The sequence below is a fragment of the Leucoraja erinacea genome, chromosome 14 (assembly GCF_028641065.1).
Source record: "Leucoraja erinacea ecotype New England chromosome 14, Leri_hhj_1, whole genome shotgun sequence".
Classification (NCBI taxonomy): Eukaryota; Metazoa; Chordata; class Chondrichthyes; order Rajiformes; family Rajidae; genus Leucoraja; species Leucoraja erinaceus.
Genome location: NC_073390.1, coordinates 16,935,820 through 16,958,523, shown reverse-complemented (window position 1 = coordinate 16,958,523; position 22,704 = coordinate 16,935,820). Strand labels below are relative to the sequence as shown.

The window sequence follows — 22,704 nt, the reverse complement described above, 5'->3', positions numbered from 1 at the left end:
ATAGAATTCTCAACTATCTCTATTGTTTGAGAAACTTCTCTTTACCCCTCCCTTTTGACTTCTGCACCCCAACCATTTCTCCATGTAGTCACCTTAATCTTCATTTCATCTTTACCTTGATCTTTGCTTATGTTTTGAAAGTGGATGTCTTAGTAAGTGCTTTAAGATCAAATGGAAGTTTCCATTGGATAAGTGCCATGGATGTATTCCCTAAATTAGGTAACTAAGACATTAAAAAAACAACTCACCAGAACGTTCTGATATTATTTCACCTTCTTATAATATCCATGTGAGGAAGTAAAACTTGACATGCTCTTGAGAGCCAAAATAGATTTTGACTGATGAGAGGATGGTAACTCTTGGTTAAGAAGGCACAAGGACTCGGCATCAAAATTGATACATTCCAGAATCTTGGAATTGGGAAGGAAATTACAGAACTATAATTTTCCCGAATGACTAAGAAACGATAATTTTCCCGAATGATCAAAGTATGCCTATTTTGTTGAAAATAGAGATAATCTAAGTCATTACGGGTCAGTTATTTAAACGTAGAGGAAACATTTTAGAGTTTTTCTAATTGGAGATAAAGCTATGAAATTAACCAAGTTAAAGAGAGAATGGGTGCAGTCAGCAAGGACTTTAGAAGTGATGGTGCAGCTTGAGAAAACCCATGCTGTTCTTTGAGGGAGTGAAGAGTGGAACAGCGGCAAATGTATGAACTTTGACCAAGCTTGCAATTGCGATCTCCTTGAGAGTGGGAACAGAATGAGATGGTTGATAACAATCCTGATTTAAGAAGCGAGTAGAAAAATAGGGTGGTAATCCAGTGATTTGACATTAAACCCACAAAGTCCAGTTCTGGGGGTAGTAATTACTGATTTGGTCTTTTAACATTTTGAAATAAGATGCAAGGTGTAATTAAGTCTATGGAAAACCCAAAAAATTGGAAAAGAATACTGACAAGGGAGATGGATCCGCTGACTCGTGTCTGATAAAATTACATTTTAGCACGTAAAATCAACAGGTTTATTTAAGACTAAACATACACTGAATGTAGGTAAACGTCACAGAGGGGAGCTGAGGATTTGGGTTTGTGCCACATTAAAAATCTTGCTGATCTGAACACTTTAAAAAAACAATGTAACAACATTTTATGGAATGTTAGAGTATTAATGACTCCTGACTTCTGTTTAGTTTCTCTTTACCCCAAAAATCCTGTGACCAGTCCCTCATTAGATTTTTCCCTTTACTCTTTTGCACTGTCTTCAGTTCACCACCTTCCACCCCCACTGCTGGGTTTACTTATTTATTTTACAGTTTGAGTACTATTTATCTGTCAAAAGCAGTAGCAGCCAAACATTGTTTGTCAGCCAACCAGGTGCCATTTTGTCCAACGTGGCTCATTTAGCTGACCACTATTAAACCGTTCACCATTCACTCAGCTTTCTTTGTCAAAAATAGTCTGCTGTCACTGACTCTTGGAAAATGTTAACTACCTTGGTTTCTAAATAAAATAAACTGGATCCCATTTTAGCATCAGTGGCATAATTTTTTAAACTATAATTTATGTGGCTTTTAATTTAGTCTTTCTTCCTGAAGTGGAGGATGTGGCAATACATCAGCCAAAAGATATTTAGTTCTGGGGGAGGATTGATCTATTTGGATATGGTGTTCCCAGCTTGAGCCATTTTCTCTGGGTGCTCCGGTTTCCTCCCACATTCTAAAGATGTGCAGGTTTGGAAGTCAATTGGCTGCTGTAATTCACCCCTAGTATGTAGGTTGTGAAACTTGGATAACATAGAACTAATGTATGGGTTCTCTTCTCTTCAGAGATGCTGCCTGCCCCGCTGAGTTACTCGAGCCATTTTGTGTCTATATTCGGTTTAAACCAGTATCTGCACTTCCTTTCAACACTAATGTGTGGGTGATCGTTGGTCGGTACAGACTTGGTGGGCCGAAGGGCCTGTTTCCGTGCTGTATATCTAAACTAAACTAAACCGAAACTGAACTATATTGTATTTCCTCCTTCCCGTTCATCATCTTTATTTGATACTGTACATGTATTTGTATTAAATAAACATGTTGAAACAGTAAGGTGGAGCCCAGGAGAGCTTAGCCTGCCCCACACGGAAACTAGTTTTCCATCGCAAAAACAAATTACAGTAATTTTGTTTGCTTTTGGTGGCAAATGTACATGGGTCTTAGGAATTTGCAAAGTAAAATTAAAAGTAGACAATTTTGCTCTTTGATTTGGCAGATCAAAATTCAATACCCTCCTCCTGCTTTCTTCCCATACCCATCAATGCCAAAGGGAGAATAAATGAACTGTCTCTCAAACTTAACAGATCTCTGATTATCTTTGTAGCAAAATTAAAACACTTTCTACTGAGTAGAAGGGCAATACCATTCACTTTTTCTCCTCCTCCTCCTCCCATGCACCCAACACCCCCCCCCCCCCCCTCCCCCTCCCCAAACCTCTGGTACATTTATTTTTGTTCTGTTAAAATGCCTCTCATAAAAATACAAAGGGAACTATTTAGAAATCAATCAAAGCGTTGAAGGCAACAAAAATGGAAATCTTTAAGTTGGTGAATGAACCTGGGGCTGTTCTTCATACTTTGTGTGATTTTTCTTGTTTTTCTTTCTCCCGTCCCTTTCTTCCAACTTTAGTTTTCCAATTTATCATCTTTTGTTCAACAGTCCAGTTTGATTAATAGCCCCTAGAAGCTTTATTTGGTTGACCTTTCACGGAGGCAAATGTGCTCTTTTAAAATTGCCTGAATGCACGTCACCCAGCTGAGACAACAAACCTGATGGGGGTCAAGAAGTAACCCAGACCTCTGGTGAAACCATTCATCCCTCAGTATTGTGCTGGGACTGGTTAAAGCAGAACTCCGTTGTTCTTTATTTTCTTGCTTTTTGGATTATGGATTAGAACCTTTCAAGCTGTCTTAATACACTAAAGGCAGATCGCACAAACTCTCCTGTTTTTGTCCGGATTTGATCGTGAAAGATGAAAAAAGGTGTGTTTGTGAATGTGTGACGGAGGGAAAGAATCTGAAGGAAAGTTAGCCTTGCTGCACACGTACTTGGGCAGGTCCACAGTTCTAATAGCTCCTTTTGGCTGAATACCGGTAACTGTGGTCTGTCTGAAAAGTACATTTGTTTACTTGGTGCAAGGAAGAAAATGGACCACTGTCTGGAATTGAAACTCTTCTCAATGGGCCATTTGTAACCAGTTTGATGGTAATGAAAAATCGGTGGATTGCTGCTCTGCAGTTTATCTTTTGAAGATAGTGAAAGAATTTTTATTTACATTTTCTTTTAAATCTGAGGAAAGACATTCTTGCCATAGAGGGAGTACAGAGAAGGTTCACCAGACTGATTCCTGAGATGTCAGGACTTTCATATGAAGAAAGACTGGATAGACTTGATTTGTACTCGCTAGAAGTCCAGAACAGGGGGTCATAGTTTAAGGATAAGGGGGAAATCTTTTAGGACCGAGATGAGGAAAACTTTTTTCACACAGAGAGTGGTGAATCTCTGGAATTCTCTGCCGCAGAAGGTAGTTTAGGCCAGTTCATTGGCTATATTTAAGAGGGAGTTAGATGTGGCCCTTGTGGCTAAAGGGATCAGGGGGTATGGAGAGAAGGCAGGAACAGGATACTGAGTTGGATGATCAGCCATGATCATATTGAATGGCTCGAAGGGCCGAATGGCCTACTCCTGCACCTATTTTCTATGTTTCTATGTTTAAATCTACCTAAAAATAAAAGCTTTTTGAGTTATTTTAAATAATTCATGACATTTGAAATTTACCATGTTTTTCTTTAGGGCAATGATATCAAATTATTTTGGCTTGAAGTTCCACATATTCATATTGAAGGCTAGATGTGTTTTAGGTTGTAGAAAAGTCTCAGTATAAGGAATAAAAAGCTATTGATTAAAAGCTGAAGATGGATATCACCTTACTGTCAAATTCAGCACCAAAGTGTTAAATGTGGTGCATGCCTATACCAAGGAGGTACTTTATTAGATGTGGCGGAGGGAGAAAAACTACACTACTTAAAAGTTGTGACCACCAACAGTGTGACACGTTTCAGAGTAATTTGTGCTGTTTTATTGCAATCCTTGGCCCAAAATAATGTTCAGTGAAGTCTTTTCATGCAGCCTACCCTTCCAAACATTACAACGTGGCTGTTTTAAAAAGTATTCTGGTTGCAAGGTTGAGTTTATCTGAAATGAATGTGACTGTTTATAAAATATACCACACCGTTAAAAATCGGTATATTTGTTAAAGTATGCGCTGGTATGTAAAATTCAGCATTTTTCTGCAGCAAGATCTTTGCAATCCAAAATATGAAACTTTGCAGAAGAAAAAATATACAGAAAGATCACATAATTGCATTCTCAAAATAGTCGTATATGGGGATAGTTGGGTATAATTTAAAATTGGAGTTCAATGTTCATACCATTGGGTTGTAAGTTCCCCAAGTGGAATATGAGGTGATCTTCCTCCAGTCTGAGTGTGGCCTCGCTGGCAATGGAGGAGCCTCAGGATGGAAAGGTTGGTATGGGAAGGGGGTGCTAAAATGGTTCTCAACCAACTTCAAGTAATACCCCCTCTCTTTCCTGGGCCCCCCAACCTGATGCACACCCATTTCTCTCACCCACTAGCCGCCCTGCTTCTTTATACATTCATCTCCCATCCCTTATTTCCCTTTTATACCCCCACTTTCTCCTCATGCTATCCCCTTCTGAGAAAATTCTCACTGGCTTGACACCTCACTCCTCTTCTCCTTATCTGACACCATCATGTCTCCTTTTAATTGCCAGCCTTTGTCACTCACACCACCATCTGCCAGTCATTGCGTTGTACATCATGGAAACAGGCCTTCAGCCCAATTTGTCCACACTGACCAACATGCCCTATCTACACTATTCCCAACTGCATCCCAATTTAAAAAAAAAAATGAATTTAGTGCCATGGTGGAATTAAAACTCCATTGCACTGGATTATTATTTTATTTTTATAACCACTAGATTACCAAATATTTTGTGTCTACCTTCGATTTAAACCAGGATATGCAGTTCTTTCATAGAAACATAGAAATTAGGTGCAGGAGTAGGCCATTCGGCCCTTCGAGCCTGCACCGCCATTCAATATGATCATGGCTGATCATCCAACTCAGTATCCCGTACCTGCCTTCTCTCCATACCCCCTGATCCCCTTAGCCACAAGGGCCACATCTAACTCCCTCTTAAATATCGCCAACGAACTGGCCTCAACTACCCTCTGTGGCAGAGAGTTCCAGAGATTCACCACTCTCTGTGAAAAAAGTTTCTTCTCATCTCGGTTTTAAAGGATTTCCCCTTTATCCTTAAGCTGTGACCCCTTGTCCTGGACTTCCCTAACATCGGGAACAATCTTCCTGCATCTAGCCTGTCCAACCCCTTAAGAATTTTGTAAGTTTCTATAAGATCCCCTCTCAATCTTCTAAATTCTAGAGAGTATAAAACCAAGTCTATCCAGTCTTTCTTCATAAGACAGTCCTGACATCCCAGGAATCAGTCTGGTGAACCGTCTCTGCACTCCCTCTATGGCAATAATGTCCTTCCTCAGATTTGGAGACCAAAACTGTACGCAATACTCCAGGTGTGGTCTCACCAAGACCCTGTACAACTGCAGTAGAACCTCTCTGCTCCTATACTCAAATCCTTTTGCAATGAAAGCTAACATACCATTCGCTTTCTTTACTGCCTGCTGCACCTGCATGCCTACCTTCAATGACTGGTGTACCATGACACCCAGGTCTCGCTGCATCTCCCCCTTTCCCAATCGGCCACCATTTAGATAATAGTCTCCTTTCCTGTTTTTGCCACCAAAATGGATAACCTCACATTTATCCACATTATACTGCATCTGCCAAACATTTGCCCACTCACCCAGCCTATCCAAGTCACCCTGCAGTCTCCTAGCATCCTCCTCACAGCTAACACTGCCCCCCAGCTTAGTGTCATCCGCAAACTTGGAGATATTGCCTTCAATTCCCTCATCCAGATCATTAATATATATTGTAAATAGCTGGGGTCCCAGTACTGAGCCTTGGGGTACCCCACTAGTCACTGCACATTTCCTACACATTTTGTCCACTCCACTGCAAAATCTCCTCAAGGTAGGTATACTTTGAAGAAGTTCTCCTCCTCTCTCTCTGATGAGAGTTCAGCAACATCCTCCCTCACTGCTCTCCTCACCCTTCCACCTTCCCAGTCGTCCCACCAGTCTTACCGTCTCCAACTACATTCTACCTCTGTCCCACCCACTCTCCTGACATCAGTATGAAGAAGGGTCTTGATCCGAAAAAAGGTCACTCATTCCTTCTCTCCAAAGATGCTGCCTGACCTGCTGAGTTACTCCAGCATGTTGTGTCTACCATCAATTTAACTGGCATCTGCAGTTCTTTCCTACACATTTGGTCTCCCAGTGTCCTTTGTTATTTTCTATTGCCATCTGCTGAACTTGAGAGACTCGGAGAGTAAAAACAAGCCTTCTGGCCCACGCTGACCAACATGCCCCATCTACACTAGTCCCACCTGCCTGTGCTTGGCACATATGCCTCTAAACATGTCCTATTCGTGCAGCTGTCCAAATGTTTATTTGATAGTAAAACCCCCTCACCTGCCCCTATCACTTGCCAGGCTTTATCTTGCCGACACATTTTTTTCCAGCTTTCCCCCTCTTCTACAATCAGTCTGAAGAAGGGTAGCGACCCAAAACGCTGTCTGTCCACTCCTTCCACAGATGCTGCCTGACCTGCTGAGTTCCTCCAGCACTTTGTGCTTTGCACAAGGTTCCAGCATCTGCAATTCATTGTCTCATCATCATTTAGAAACATAGAAAATAGGTGCAGGAGTAGGCCCTTCAATATGATCATGGCTGATCATCCAACTCAGTAGCCCATACCTGCCTTCTCTCCATACCCCCTGATCCCTTTAGCCACAAGGGCCACATCTAACTCCCTCTTACTTTCTAACTTTCTTTTTCTCCCTCTCTTTCCACTCCCACTCTCTACAATGCCACTACTTGGGAATAACATCCCATGTCAGCATCAGAAGAGACTCCTGTCAAGCAAAACGCTGAAGGGCTTCGAGTATGTAATATTTTTTAATGGCTAGATGAAGCCCCATAAAAAGAAGCAACACCATTTTGGATTTTATGAAGATGGCCATAACTGTACAGTAAAGAGAGTAATGATCAATTAGTTTAGAACATAACACATTCCTTGGGGCGCAATTCAAGTTCTGTACCAATTTTAGGCACCTAATTATAGAATGAACATTAAAGCATTGAGAAGAAATTGACCAGGGTGAAAGGCAGGAAGTAGGTATAAGGCATGTCTTAAGATACTGGATAATTTCCACTGCACCCATAAAAGCTAATGAGATATTACAGAAGATTTTAAAACTCTGAAGGCACTTTTATGTAGCGAATGGAAAGGGTAGCTGTTTCATCCACCATGTCAATAAATCAATTTAAAATAATAACTGAGAAAATGAGTCGAGCAATTTTGAAATTTAAAAAAAACTGCATCACTGGAAATTTAAATTAATTTGAGTTCATATGAAGGGGCTCAGATGTGAGATGTCAACCTTGTTTCTCTTTCCACTCTTTCCACAGGTCCTGCCTGACCTGCTGAACCTGCAACTGGAGTTGCTGGTTTACAGAAAAACAAATAATGCTGGAGTAACTCAGCGGATCAGGCAGCATCTCTGGAGAACATGGATAAGATTGGGATCCTTCTTCGGGTTGATTTGGGGGGGGGGACAACACCTTGTGAGTGATAGGTGGATACAAGTGACTGGGGAGGGAAAGTAGGGGGGGGTTGATTAGCAGATAGTTAGACAAAGCCCAGAGATAAAAAGACAAAAAGTGTAAGATAAGGATGGAAGAGGTAGGAATAGTGAAGCCAGAGGAAAGAACATAGGTGGAAGTGTCTTGCCGATGTATGGGTGGCCACGTCGGGAACACCAAATGCAATAGACGAGGTTAGAGGAGGTGACCGTGAACCTCCATCTCGTCCGGGAGGACTGATGTTCACATGTTCAGTCCACAAAGTCCTGCTGGATGTCCCGGTTGTTAACCATTTTAACCCCTTCCCATTCCTATACTGATCTTTTCCTCCTGGGCCTCTCCTCCAATGCAATCCCAATCCTTTACCTTTCACATTGCTCCCACCAAACCCAGTTTTCTGGGCAGATATTTGGACTCTGAAGTTCTGTGACAGTGCAATTTAAATTTTCATCACTAATCTGCATTTTATTCCCATGATGGTATCTCTGTTAATGTCAGAGGCCTCCGAAATAATCACGTGTCGTCAAAAAAAGGACCCTCTGCAGAAGAAACTCGCAAATTTGTACATTTTTTGTGTTTTGATATGTTTGTGTTTGTAGTCTTACTACATACAGCCCACTTAGGAATCGTCACAGTAATGTAACAGGATTGCATTGTTTTGAGGTGCTGCTGTGTGTGGTGAAGCATTGTGGTAACAGAATTAAAATAAGGAATGCAAAAGCTGTGTTTTGACAATTATAAAAAAAAAAGGAAAAATACTTTCTTTAGCACAAAACAAAGTTATCAGGCACAAAAGGGCTAGAAATATGAGTATATCAAATTGGCAGGTATAGTTAGAGGGGAATTTTTTTGAAAGTTGTATGGGGAGTTTTTTTTTCCACACAGTGGTGCATGCCTGGAATACAATGCCAGGGGTGGTGGTGGAGTCAGATGCTGACAACTTCATTTATATGTTTGTTCGAACACAACAATCCCTCTAGTTGCATACCTGATCACCTTATACGCTTGCACGAATTACAGATGGTGATGAATGAGAGTATAGAAGTGAGATCGCCCGACTGACCAAATGGTGCCAGCACAACAACCTGGGTCTCAATATCAGCAAAACCAAACAACTGATTGTGAACTCTGGAAGAGGAAAGATGAGGACCCACAAACCTGTTTACATCAATGGGACGATGGTGGAGAGAGTCAAAAACTTCAAATTCCTGGGTGTGCATATTTCTGACGATCTTTCCTGGACCCAGCACACTGATGCAATTATAAATAAAGCACATCAGCGCCCCTACTTCCTGAGAGGATTACGGAGTTTCTGTCAAAGAGGATTCTCTTGAACTTCTACAGGTGACTGGTTGCATCGTGGCAACTTGAACATCCAGGAGCGACCATCGAAGGGATCTATCGTAGTAGCTGCCTCAAAAAAGCAGCCAACATCATCAAAAACCCACACCATCTAGGCCACACACTCCTCTCATCACTGCCATCGGGAAGAAGGTACAGGAGCCTGGGAACTATAAGATCCAGGTTCAGGAACAGCTTCTTCCATACAGCCATCAGGCTATTAAACACTACAACCTTATAAGCTATGAACTACAATAGACTTATTATTGTACTGTTATTGTTTGTTTTGTTTTTGTTTTTTGTTATTATTTATTATGACTACAAATTCTGTTGTGCTGCAGCAAGTAAGAATTTCATTGTTCTATCTGGGACACATGACAATAAAACACTCTTGACTCTTGATAATACAAAAGAAAACGGTGCACATTTACTTTCATATCAAAGAGTAAATGCTTGATTTTGTTGCATCACAAAAATAGAACTGTTTGAATTTATTGACTTGAGCTGCTGATCATGTAATGGAGACAATGCATCTGTGGGATTATCCTGGTCTAGTGTAGGCAGCTGGGGAAATGCACTTAATCCATATAATTTTAATATTCACTGTTATCAGTTAAATCATCATGTTATGTAAATACCTGGCTTTTAAATGCAGCATGGAATTACTGTCTTCTTGCGAGTACATCTGACATATATTTAATCACACAATTACCAAAGATGAGACATAGCAGAAAACCCATTTAAAAGGTGTTCAGACCATTTGCCAATAAAAAACACCATGGTGTACAACTCTCCTCCCCTGCAAAACTACTGGTGATGACATTGGTATCATTTATAAACTATCTGCTAGTTAAACAGGGATGTAAACTGGCTTAACCAGCAGAGAAAGGTTTCTCATACAATCATTAGCACTACTTATCCTGTGCTGGCACAAATAAAATGTTGCATTCAGTAGTGTGTAAGAAGGAACTGCCGATGCTGGTTTAAACCTAAGATAGACACAAAAAGCTGGGGTAACTCGGCAGGACAGGCAGCATCTCTGGAGAGAAGGAATGAGTGACGTATCGGGTCGAGACCCTTCTTCAGACTGGTTAGGGACAAGAGCAAGGTTAGTTTACGCGGGCTGTGCGAAGGTGTTCCGTGAAACGATCGCCCAGTCTGCGTTTGGTCTTGCTGATGTATAAGAGTCCACATCTTCAACAACGGATACAGTAGATGAGGTTGAAGGAGGTGCAAGTGAACCTCAGCCTCACCTGAAAGGACTGTCGGGATCCCTGGACAGAGTTGAGGGAGGAGGTATAGTGGCAGGAGTTGCATTTTCTGCGGTTGCAGGGGAATGTACCTGGGGAGGGGGTGGTTTGGGTGGGAAGGGACGAGTTAACCATGGAGTTGCAGAAGGAACGGTCTCTGCAGAAGGCAGAAATGGGTGGAGATGGGAAAATGTGGCTAGTGGTGGGACCCCGTTGGAGGTGGCGGCAATCTTGGAGGATTATGTGTTGTATGCGACGGCTGATGGGATGGAAGGTAAAGACTAGGGGGACTCTGTCTCTGTTTCGACTAGGGAGAGGGGGAGCAAGGGCGGAGTTGCGGGGTACCGAGGAGACACGAATGAGGGCCTCGTCTATGATGGGAGAGGGGAACCCCCGTTCCCTAAAGAATGAGGACATTCAATTCAATTCAACTTTAATGTCATCGCACAAATACAAGTATGAGTACAACGAAATGCTGTTTTGCGTCAGTCCGTAGTAGTTGTGTATAAAGAAATTAAAAAATAAAAATAGAAAGAGAGAAGATACAGAATAATCAAAAAATACAGAATAATTAAACAATGGGGACAGAGGGACCGGAGAAATCTATCTGCGGGACTCCGAGTTCAGCAATGTGATTGTGTTATTGTAGAAGCTGTTCCTCATCCTACTAGTACGTGACCTGAGGCTCCTGTACCGCCTCCCTGATGGGAGGAGGGCGAACAGTCCATGGTTGGGGTGTGAGGGGTCTTTGATGATCTTCCCAGCCCGTCTCAGACACCGTTTTCGGTGGAGGGCATCCATGGCAGGGAGCGGGGCACCGATGATGTGCTGCGCGGTTTTCACCACCCGTTGTAGTGCCTTCCTGTCCGCAGCAGTGCAGCTGCTGTACCATACCGTGAAGCAGGTGGTCAGGATACTCTCTATGGTACAGCGGTAAAAGTTGGTCAGGATCTGGGGGGACAGGTGGGCTTTCTTGAGCCTCCTCAGGAAGTAAAGGCGCTGCTGGGCCTTTTTGATCAGCTTGGAGGTGTTGAGGGACCAGGACAAATCCTCCGAGATATGTACTCCGAGGAATTTATAGCTGGAGACGCGCTCCACCTCAGTCCCGTTTATATGGATGGGGGTATGACTGCCTCCTCTGGTCTGCCTGAAGTCAACAATAATCTCCTTCGTCTTCTTGGAGTTGAGGACGAGGTTATTGTTGGCACACCAGGCTGTCAGGTGCTGGATCTCGGATGTTCTAGTATGGAACACCTCATCTTGGGCGCAGATGTGGCGTAGATGGAGGAATTGGGAGTAGGGTGGTTTGGGACAGTTTTGGAGAGATAAGTTTTTTTTGGCCTTCCATCACAGCTATGTGATGGATGTTTATGTAAAATGTAATTATGTTGTGTCTGGGGTTTATTTGTGTGTAATGTATGGCTGCAGAAACGGCATTTCATTTGGACCTCCAGGGGTCCAAATGACAAATAAATAGACTATTGACTATTGACTAGGCGATTGAATCTTTGCAGGAAATGGGGTGGGACGAAGTGTAGTCTGGATAGTTGTGGGAGTCAGTGGGTTTATAATAGATGTCCGTCAATAGCCTATTTCTTATGATGGAGACAGATCAAGAAAGGGGAGGGAGGTGTCAGAGATGGTCCAAGTAAATTTGAGTGCAGGATGAAAATTGGTGGTGAAGTTGAAGAAGTCCATGAGTTCAGCATGGGTGCAGGAGTTAGCATTGATGCAGTCATCATTGTAACGGAGATAGAGTTTGGGGATAGGGCCAATGTATGCCTGGAACAGGGATTGGTCAACATACCGTACAATGAGGCAGGCATAACCGGGGCCCATGCAGCTGCCCATACCTACGACTTGGCGGAAATGGGAGGAGTCAATGGAAAAGTTTGTGAGGGTGAGGACCAGCTCTGCTTGGTGTTTGTAGAGGGAAATTGGATGGTTCTACGGTCGAGGAAGAAACAAAGGGCTTTAAGGCCTTTCTGGTGAGGGACTGAGGTGTAAAGTGATTGAATAGAGATAGAGTGATTCCACCCCATCAGCCGTCGCATACAACACATAATCCTCCAAGAGTTAGAGAGGAGATTAACGCAATAGAAAGGAAGGACATTAGCTTGGAGGATGTGGAATCGATATGGGTAGAGCTGCAAAACACTAAGGGGCAGAAAACGCTAGTGGGAGTTGTGTACAGGCCACCTAATAGTAGTAGTGGAGTTGGGGGATGGCATCAAACAGGAAATTAGAAATGCGTGCAACAAAGGTAAATTGGTTATAATGGGTGACTTCAATCTACATATAGATTGGGTGAATCAAATTGGCAAAGGTGCTGAGGAAGAGGATTTCTTGGAATGTATGAGAGATAGTTTTCTAAACCAACATATAGGGGAACCAATGAGAGAGCAGGCTATTCTAGACTGGGTATTGAGTAATGAGGAAGGGTTAGTTAGCAGTCTTGTTGTGCGTGACCCCTTGGGCAAGAGTGACCATAATATGTTGAGTTCTTCATTAAGATGGAGAATGACATTGTTAATTCAGAAACAAGGGTCCTGAACTTAAAGAAAGGTAATTTTGAGGGTATGAGATGTGAATTGGCCAAGATAGACTGGCAATTGATTCTTAAAGGGTTGACGGTGGATATGCAATGGAAGGCATTTAAAGACTGCATGGATGAGCTACAATAATTGTTCATCCTAGTTTGGCAAAATAATAAATCAGGGAAGGTAGTGCATCTGTGGATAACAAGGGAAATCAGGGATAGTATCAAAACAAAAGATGCATACAAATTAGCCAGAAAAAAACAGCCTACCAGGGGACTGGGAGAAATTCAGAGTCCAGCAGAGGAGGACAAAGGGCTTAATTAGTAAAGGGAAAATAGATTATGAAAGAAATCTGGCAGGGAACATAAAAACTGACTGTAAAAGTTTTTATATATATGTGAAGAGAAAAAGATTAGTTAAAACAAATGTAGGTCCCTTGCAGTCAGAAACAGGTGAATTGATCATGGGGAACAAGGACATGGCAGACCAATTGAATAATTACTTTGGCTCTGTCTTCACTAAGGAAGACAAATAATCTGCCGGAAATAGCAGGGGACCGGGGGTCAAATGAGATGGAGGAACTGAGTGAAATCCAGGTTAGCCGGGAAGTGGTGTCAGGTAAATTGAATGGATTAAAGGCTGATAAATCCCCAGGGCCAGATAGGCTGCATCTCAGAGTACTTAAGGAAGTAGCCCTAGAAATAGTGGATGCATTAGTGATAATTTTTCAAAACTCTTTAGATTCTGGAGTAGTTCCTGAGGATTGGAGGGTAGCTAATGTAACACCACTTTTTAAAAAGGGAGGGAGATAGAAAACGGGGAATTACAGACCTGTTAGTCTAACATCGGTAGTGGGGAAACTGCTAGAATCAGTTATTAACGATGGGATAGCAGCACATTTGGAAAGTGGTGAAATCATTGGACAAAGTCAGCATGGATTTATGAAAGGTAAATCATGTCTGACGAATCTTACAGAATTGTTCGAGGATGTAACTAGTATAGTGGATAAGGGAGAACCAGTGGATGTGTTATATCTGGACTTTCAGAAGGCTTTCGACAAGGTCCCACATAAGAGATTAGTATACAAACTTAAAGCACACGGTATTGGGGGTTCAGTATTGATGTGGATAGAGAACTGGCTGGCAGACAGGAAGCAAAGAGTAGGAGTAAATGGGTCCTTTTCACATTGGCAGGCAGTGACTAGTGGGGTACCGCAAGGCTTGGTGCTGGGACCCCAGCTATTTACAATATATATTAATGATTTGGCCGAGGGAATTGAATGCAACATCTCCAACTTTGCGGATCACACAAATCCGGGGGGCAGTGTTAGCTGTGAGGAGTATGCTAGGAGGCTGCAAGGTGATTTGGACAGGCTGTGTGAGTGGGCAAATGCATGGCAGATGTAGTATAATGTGGATAAATGTGAAGTTATCCACTTTGGTGTCAAAAACAGGAAAGTAGACTATTATCTGAATGGTGGCCGATTAGGAAAAGGGGAGATGCAATGAGACCTGGGTGTCATGGTACACCAGTCATTGAAAGTAGGCATGTAGGTGCAGCAGGCAGTGAAGAAAGCGAATGGTATGTTAGCATTCATAGCAAAAGGATTTGAGTATAGGAGCAGGGAGGTTCTACTGCAGTTGTACAGGGTCTTGGTGAGACCACACCTGGAGTATTGCGTGCAGTTTTGGTCTCCTAATCTGAGGAAAGACATTCTTGCCATAGAGAGAGTAAGGAGAAGGTTCACCAGACTGATTCCTGGGATGTCAAGACTTTCATATGAAGAAAGACTGGATAGACTCGGTTTGTACTCGCTAGAATTTAGAAGATTGAGGGGGGATCTTATAGAAATTTACAAAATTCTTAAGGGGTTGGACAGGCTAGATGCAGGAAGATTGTTACCGATGTTGGGGAAGTCCAGGACAAGGGGTCACAGTTTAAGGATAAGGGGGAAATCTTTTAGGACCGAGATGAGGAAAACATTTTTCATACAGACAGTGGTGAATCTCTGGAATTTTCTGCCACAGAAGGTAGTTGAGGCCAGTTCATTGGCTATATTTAAGAGGGAGTTAGATGTGGCCCTTGTGGCTAAAGGGATCATGGGGTATGGAGAGAAGGCAGGTACAGGATACTGAGTTGGATGATCAGCCATGATCATATTGAATGGCGGTGTAGGCTCGAAGGGCCGAATGGCCTACTCCTGCCCCTATTTTCTATGTTTCTATGAATGTCCATAGTGAAGATGAGGTAGTGGGGGCTCGGAAAGTGGAAATCACTAAAGAGACAAAGTGCATGTTAGGTATCTTGGACATGGGTTGGGAGAGATTGGACCGGGGGTGATAGGATGGAGTCGAGGTACATGGAAATCATTTCCATTCTGTAGGTTGGCGGAGAAGGGCTGTGGTTTGTCGTGTCCATGTATTGCAAGAGTTAAAACACCCACTGTGCATGTGCCAAGCTCTCTAGCTGCATCCTGACAATGACCAGATAACCTTTGCCAAGTTACCTGAGGAATAATCATTGATCAGGACACCCGTTACCGTTTCTCAAAATTGAACGGTTTTACATATGATTCGAAAGACCAATTTCCTAACAGGGCAGCACTCCCTAGTCATTAATGGTTGTGTGCTCCAACTTTCTGACTCTTGAGGCAATGATAACTCGCTCTCTTGAAAATAGACACCAGGTGCTGGAGTAACTCAGTTGGTCAGGCAGCATCTATGGAGGAAAAGGATGGGTGACATTACGGGTCCTTTTTTTCTCCAGCGATACCGGCTGACCTGCTGAGTTACTCCAACACTTTCTATCTATCTTTGGTATAAACCAGCATCCTGCAGTTTTTTGTTTCTACATTATCTCTTGAAAAATATCTTTGTGAGTAGTTGGCTGTGCGTGAACTTAAGATGTTGCATCGTGTCGCAAGTGCCTAACATATTACTGCATATAATTGACAACTTTCGCTGTGGATTTATTCAACATTGGAGGTTTTGCAGCATGCAGATTAATTACATAACATTTTAAAAGATAATTTTAATGATATAGCCAATCGAGTTGCTGTCTCACCTCTCCAGCGGCCCAGCCTCCTTTGTTCTTTATTTTCTCCCTAGATGTTGCCTGACCCACTGAGTTCCTCCAGCATTTTGTGTTGTGCTCAAGATGCCAACATCTGCAGTTCCTTGTGTTCCCATATCAATTGTCTATCCCTCCACTCGATCCTCTTTGGATCGTTTACCTTGTCGTGGTGAAGAGGCTTGTGTGTCCCCATGATTCCGAGAGCGATGCCGTCGGAAGCACCAGCTTCTGGTAGGTCCACCCTTGGCAGTAAGGTCGAGGATGAGGTTCCAGACTAAGAACGATCCAACCTACAAGACCTCAACGGGTGCAAAGTCGTCTTGAACTCAACCGCTGTGAAGGCAGATGAAGGCTGCAACAGATCTATCGGCTCCAATCGTCTTGCTTCCCTTGCCATTGGAAGAAGTTGATTGATTTGTGAAGGACCGTGTGCTTCTTGGAGTGCAACATCAAGTACACGTTAAACAAACACACGCACGGGCGTCTTCATTCTGTGAGCATCACCAAACTTCTCAAGACTTTCGGCGATCGGGGAAGGGCGACGGGAGCAGGCCACGTGATGGCTGGAAGCTTCTAGTCAAGAACCGGCACGGAAGCGGTGAATACTTGATTCATTCGCTCAACTTTGGGCAGAAGCAGGAAAGTAGCAGTAGCAGTATTCATGTCTGAGCAGCCCTATTTAGGATCCACTCTGCTCGCCTGAACTGGGAAGGGGCTAGAAAAGGTGCCCTAAAATAATCTGCTTCGTCTAGTCTTGTCTGGAAAGCCGCATCCAGGTCGAAGGTGAAAACAACAGAATGTAGACCATCATCCTCGACCTCGAGGGATAGCCACGACCGACCGATTCCAGATAATGTATTCATTCCTTCCACCACCTCTGACCCAGAAATTGCATCTGGTGAATTTCTAGAGCAATGGGAAACAATAGTGAATATTAGTCGTTCCTATTGTTTCTCATTGTTTTATTTGCTTTTCCAACTCTATGTATCAGATTAGTCACCTTTTGAATTTCTCAATTTCAGAGAATCTCCTAGTGCTCACGGTAGCTACCAAGGAACCCGATGGCTTCAAACGCTTTATGCAGACTGCTAATCATCTCAACTACACTGTCAAGGTGAGTGAGACTCCACAAGATGAAGAAAGCCATGAAAGTTGAGGGTGAAAATGGGAATATGATAAAGCACAGGTAGCATCAAAGAATATCCAAATGGAATTATAAAAAGAACAAGAGGGTATCTATGGAAAAAGTAAGACCTGTTGAGCACTGAAAGGTAACCTGTATGTGGGGAGAATTCTTAATGATTATTTGATGGCTGCCTCAGAAAGGGGGAAGATGATACTGATGTTGTACTTGAGGAGTATGAGTCTGGAATATTGGGTGTTGGATTATGACCATCATTTTCCAATCCTTCCTGGCAAGAAGAATGGTGCCAGAGCAATAAGCATTGCTGACATTCTACCAACCCGTTGGATTGTAGACTGCCCAGGCTGTTTCTCTTGTTTCCATTTGGCCTCAACCTGGCACTAGAGGAGGCTGAGGACAGACAGGTCTGGAAACAGGAAGGGGAATTAAAATGAATGATGTCTGGGAGATCAAGATGGACAAGTCGTTTAGACTGAATTGGGTCTCACCTATGTAGAAGAGGCCACATTGAGACACCATATGCAATGGTCATAATAGGTGCAGTTCAATCTCCGTCTTACCTAGAAGGGCTATTTAGGTCCCTGTTTCGTGGTGAGGGAAAAGGCATAGGAACAGATTCTATACCTTCTACATCTGTAGGAGAAAAATGCATGATGATGAGGAGGAAGTATGTGTGAGATGGGATAAGCAAACCGGGGAATCACAGAGCAAGTGGTCCTTGTGGAAAGCGGGGAGGAAAAGATGTGACAGGTAGTGGTGGAATCACATTTTAGTTGATGGAAATGTCATTGGAATTGTCCAAATGGAGTTGAGGGCAACGAGGAAGTTAGTGATATTGTCGATGAAATGGATGAGTTCTGCAGGGGTGTAGAAGGCAGTTCAAATACAGTCATCATTGGAATGGAGAAAGAAATAGGGAATGGTGCCAGAGTAGGATCGGAATGAAGACTGGTCCATGGAGCCTTTGAAGAGGCATCACATCTGTGACCTTCGTGAATATTTTACTTGGCAGCAAGCTCCTTGCCATATTCAGGTCAAAGTAGATCACTGACCAAACCTTTGAGGACTTGGATAATTTGTCCTTGAAGTTCACAACTAAGTACTTGTCAAATATAATGGCGGGTTCTGCATTTCATCTCTTCAAGGAAAGATTCAACTCCTGATATGCTCAAGGTAAAAGCATTTATCTCTCCTTTTAATCCTTTCACAAATTTTGACCCCGTGCTAAGGGAAATGGAATAAATGGGTAGAATCCATTTCAATTAAGTCTCTGCTCACCTTCTTCTATTGCGAAGAATCCAATCGTATCTCATGTCCAGAATTGTTTTAGTGACATCCCCTTAACCCCCTCTGCACCCAATCCACAGCAATTACAATTATTTTCTGTATCCAGAATTCTCTGACCAAAATTACATGTAATTTACAAACTGCAGTCTAATTGGCATTGAACATTTGTAGCATATCCTTCCTACTCTTGCATTTAGGCCTTGGTTAATAAAGGAAAGAATCCCATAAGCCATTACAATCATCTCATTGAGCAGTCCTGCTACATTTACGTCTATCAGCACATACGTCCCTATGTTACTTTGTTCCTCCAACCACTCCATATCTTCCCATTTATCGTATATTCCTTTGCAATTTCTCTCTTCTCTGGATTGAATTAATCTGAAGCTTTCTTACCCAATTGATATCCTGCAGTTCAAAGCATTCCTTCTCGGCATCAACCACAAGGCCAATTCATTAATTTTGCAATCACACTCATTATAGTTAAATCTGAATCAATAATGTTGACCATTAACAGCAAGGACCTGTGCTGGGCCCTTTGGAACCCTACTAGAAACACCAGTCACAAAAGCCCTTATATCCATTACCCTTTGCTTTCTGTTACTGACCAAAATTCTCGATCTAGTCTTGGATTCGCCCTTGATTTCATAAACTTTTAAAGTTTTTTTTACGTAAGCCTGTCAAAAGCCTTATTGAAATCCATATTGATTATCTCAAACATGTTTCCCTCGTTAACCCCATTTATCATCACCATTCAATCAAATTAGTTAGACATGTTTGTTTCCATGACATCCCATGGTCGATCCCAACTGCCCTTTCCCAAAGTTGGGAAGATTAAATCCGAGGCCTGGTTTTCTCAGTTTGCAATGTTTTTAATTGTTTCCCCCTTGTGCCTAGGTACTTGGTGCCGGGGAAGAATGGCGTGGAGGAAATATTCCCCACTCGATTGGAGGAGGACAGAAAGTACGATTACTGAAGGAGGAGATGCAAAATTACGCAGATCGTGACGACCTTGTAGTATTATTCACTGACAGGTACAGTGAGCCTCTACTGTTTGTTGGATGTTTCAAGTAACTGGAAAAGTACTTTGCTTTGTGCCAGTTGTAGATTTGTGGAGCTCTGCTGCCCCAAACAGAACCTTCTCATATCTATGTACTCCAGAGATACTGCCTGGCCTGTTAAGTTACTCCAGCACTTTGTGTCTTTTTTGTGTAAACCATTGTCTGCAGTTCCTTGTTTCTCCATTATATCATATCTCTATAATTATAAAACTCTGATCTTGGATGTGTGTGTATACATTCACCGATTGAATTTCCCCCTCCCACTCCCTTCCTCTCCCTCTGCACACACGGCACCCATAGTGAGGATCGAACTGGGTTCTCTGATGCAATGAAGCAGCAGCTCTACCTCTGCTCCTCTGTGCCACCCTAAGACAAAGTAATGGTGTATAACAGATTAGTCAAGGTTTGAAGTAAATATTCTGCTTCTGGTTACCTGGCAATCAAAAGAGGTAGATCTATTGCATTGCCTTGGTTTCAACATTCTAAAATACTACTTGAACTCATTTTAATTATTCTGATGAATAGTTTCTGTGACTTTATTCATTTGGTATCATTGGACAACACATTAGAGGGTTTTGATCCATAACTACATTCCAACTGGTGCAGCAATTAGAGGCTTTGAACCAAAATTCCCTGCTACTCTAGAGTCATTGCTGAGATAAAAACTTCCAGCTGTATTTAATTTTGTTCCACTCTGCTTTTGCTGAGTAAAGTTTCCTTGTCTTGATTTGGCATTTAGTAGGTGTAGGCAGCAGGCAAATGACTCGTGTAAATTGGTAGAGAGTTTTTTCTGATCAGCATTCAAAAAGTAAATGAATAAACTCTGCTAGATGCAATACTTGTTGAAGTTTATTCAGTTAGCATATGACTTGCTTCACAGTGGAGAACAACTTTAACTTGACAAGGCAGCTGAGATCGCAACCCCTTTTCTTGGAAAGAATGTACTGTTTGGTAATGGTTCTGGAATCTGTGTCAAAGGACTTCAAATGATGTTTGTTTTCCTTTGCTATCATGCAGTTCTGTGCTATGTTGGAATGCATTTTATGTGCCTTCTGTTAGCTGAGGGCAGTGACCACATGTTTTGAAGGTGGTGGTGGTAGAGTTGTTTAGGTGAGTAAATGCTGTGCATGATTGTATGGTTTAGTTTAAAGATAAAGCATGGAAACAGGCTCTTTGGCCCACTGAGTCCACGTCGACCAACAATCACCCATAATCTAGTTTTATCCTACACACTTGGGACATTTTACAAAAGCCAATTAACCTACAAACCCGCACCTCTTTAGAATACGGTAGGAAACGGGAGCACCCGGAGAAAACCCACGCAGTCACGGGGAGAATGTGCAAACTCCGTACAGACAGTACCCGCAGTGAGGATCAAACTTGCGTTTTGGCGCTATAAGGCAGCAACTATACCACCAACACAGTGCAATGACTCGAAATGAAGGGACATTAATAAATTGTCTTAATGTGGAATTTGACCTGTTTGAAAATTAACCTGTCTCCAGATTCAAAGAAATTGCAATTATTTATTGTGCTGGATTAGTCAATTGTTATATCGGGTCACAACACAATTCACTATTTAACTACTTTAAGGACACTCCGATTGACTATGTAAGACACACAACCTGAGCCTTGGGGTCTTTATTAAAAATTGCCATCAATGTAAACGATGAGGACAATCTACTTTGGAAAATGAAAAACTTTGCAAATAAAGAAACGTAAAGCATTACTTAGTGCATGCTATCTTAATTTGTGTTTGAATATAAATTGCATAGATGCAAGTTTCCCTGGCCAACCTGCAGTTAAAGGCAGTAATCCATGCAATACCGAACCACAGAGATAAAACAAAAATACAGGGTTGATTCTAAATTTGGACATAGTTATTTTCATAACTAGTTGCAAGAGCATTGCAGTTGGCCACATATGCTTATATAAGGAAAAATAAAATATGTTTCAATTCTGAAGAGGTGTTTCATAAACTCTGTACCCCCTCCCAACTAGAAGTATGTGCTGACTTCTGACGAGAATACAATGTGTACCACAGTCAAGAACCGTAGCTATTTATTCTTGGAATAGGGTGTCTTTGGGAAGGCCAGCACTAATTGCCATCCACAGTTGCTCTTGAGACGGCAGTGATGAGCTTCCACTTTGAACTACAATAGCTCTTTTGGTAAAGGTACTCCCAGAAGGTTGGGGCGTAGGGTGTTCCTAGATTTAGACTTGGCAACAATGACAGATCTACAATATATTTCCAAGCCAACGATTTGAAAGGATACCTGCAGATGTGGCTGTGCCACCTGCCTTCATCATTCTTGGTGATCGAGGACACAGTTTCAAGAGGTGCTGTTGTCATAGCTAATATTTTTGAGATTGTCCACATTGTAGCTACTGATGGATGGAATGAATGTCCAGGGCAGAGGATGAGGTGCATGTTAAGAAGGCTGCTTTGACCTAGATGGTGTTAAGCTGCTAGAGTATTTTGGAATTGGACTCAACCAAGAAAGTGGATGGTTTTCTGTTGTGCCTTGACACCAATAGAATGGCTTTGGAGAGTTGACAGATGAGTCGCCCAACTTTGACCACAGTATTTATGTACTGGATTAGTATGTTTCTGGTCAATGGGGCACTTGGCAACAGGAAAGTAATTGAAGCACGAGCATCAGATCATGTCCATCTGTTGATTAAACCTTGCAGTATACAAGCATTGAGTGCTTCAGCTTCTGAGGACCTGTGATGGAGTTAAATGTTGTGCAAACATCCCCAATTTTTACCTTGTTTTAAAGCAGCTGAAAATGGTTGGGACTACAACATTGTCCTAAAGAACTTCTGCAGTGTTGTACTGTGACTGGGATGATTATTCGCCAACAACCATAACAATCTGAAGAGGGGACACAAAATATGAAATAACACTGGCAGACAATATTAAGGAAAATCCCAAAGCATTTTAAAAGGTATATTAATGACAAGGGTGACTCGGGAAACAGTACACTTTGGCAATCTGCAGAAGGGGTGAGACAATAAATGAAAACCTCCGCTATATTCATTTACGACCTCACTTGTTGTATCTGTAGAGGAGAATATTCTCATTGAATTCAGGGAGGTGGAAGGTGAAATTCTACGCCAAATTACCATTGAAAAGTAGATGTCCAGAACCTGATGA

The 22,704-nt window shown here is 42.3% G+C and overlaps 1 protein-coding gene across 2 annotated transcripts in view; it reads left to right on the top strand.

Annotated features, from left to right (window-relative positions):
- The window catches only part of plod2 (procollagen-lysine, 2-oxoglutarate 5-dioxygenase 2), a 138,664-nt gene that overhangs the window by 33,491 nt on the left and 82,469 nt on the right, over nt 1-22,704 (top strand). For both annotated transcript variants that reach the window (XM_055645684.1, XM_055645686.1), the window contains exons 2-3: nt 17,078-17,169; nt 19,381-19,517. In XM_055645684.1, the coding sequence (XP_055501659.1) occupies nt 17,078-17,169; nt 19,381-19,517 (229 nt within the window). The remainder of the gene's footprint in view (nt 1-17,077; nt 17,170-19,380; nt 19,518-22,704) is intronic.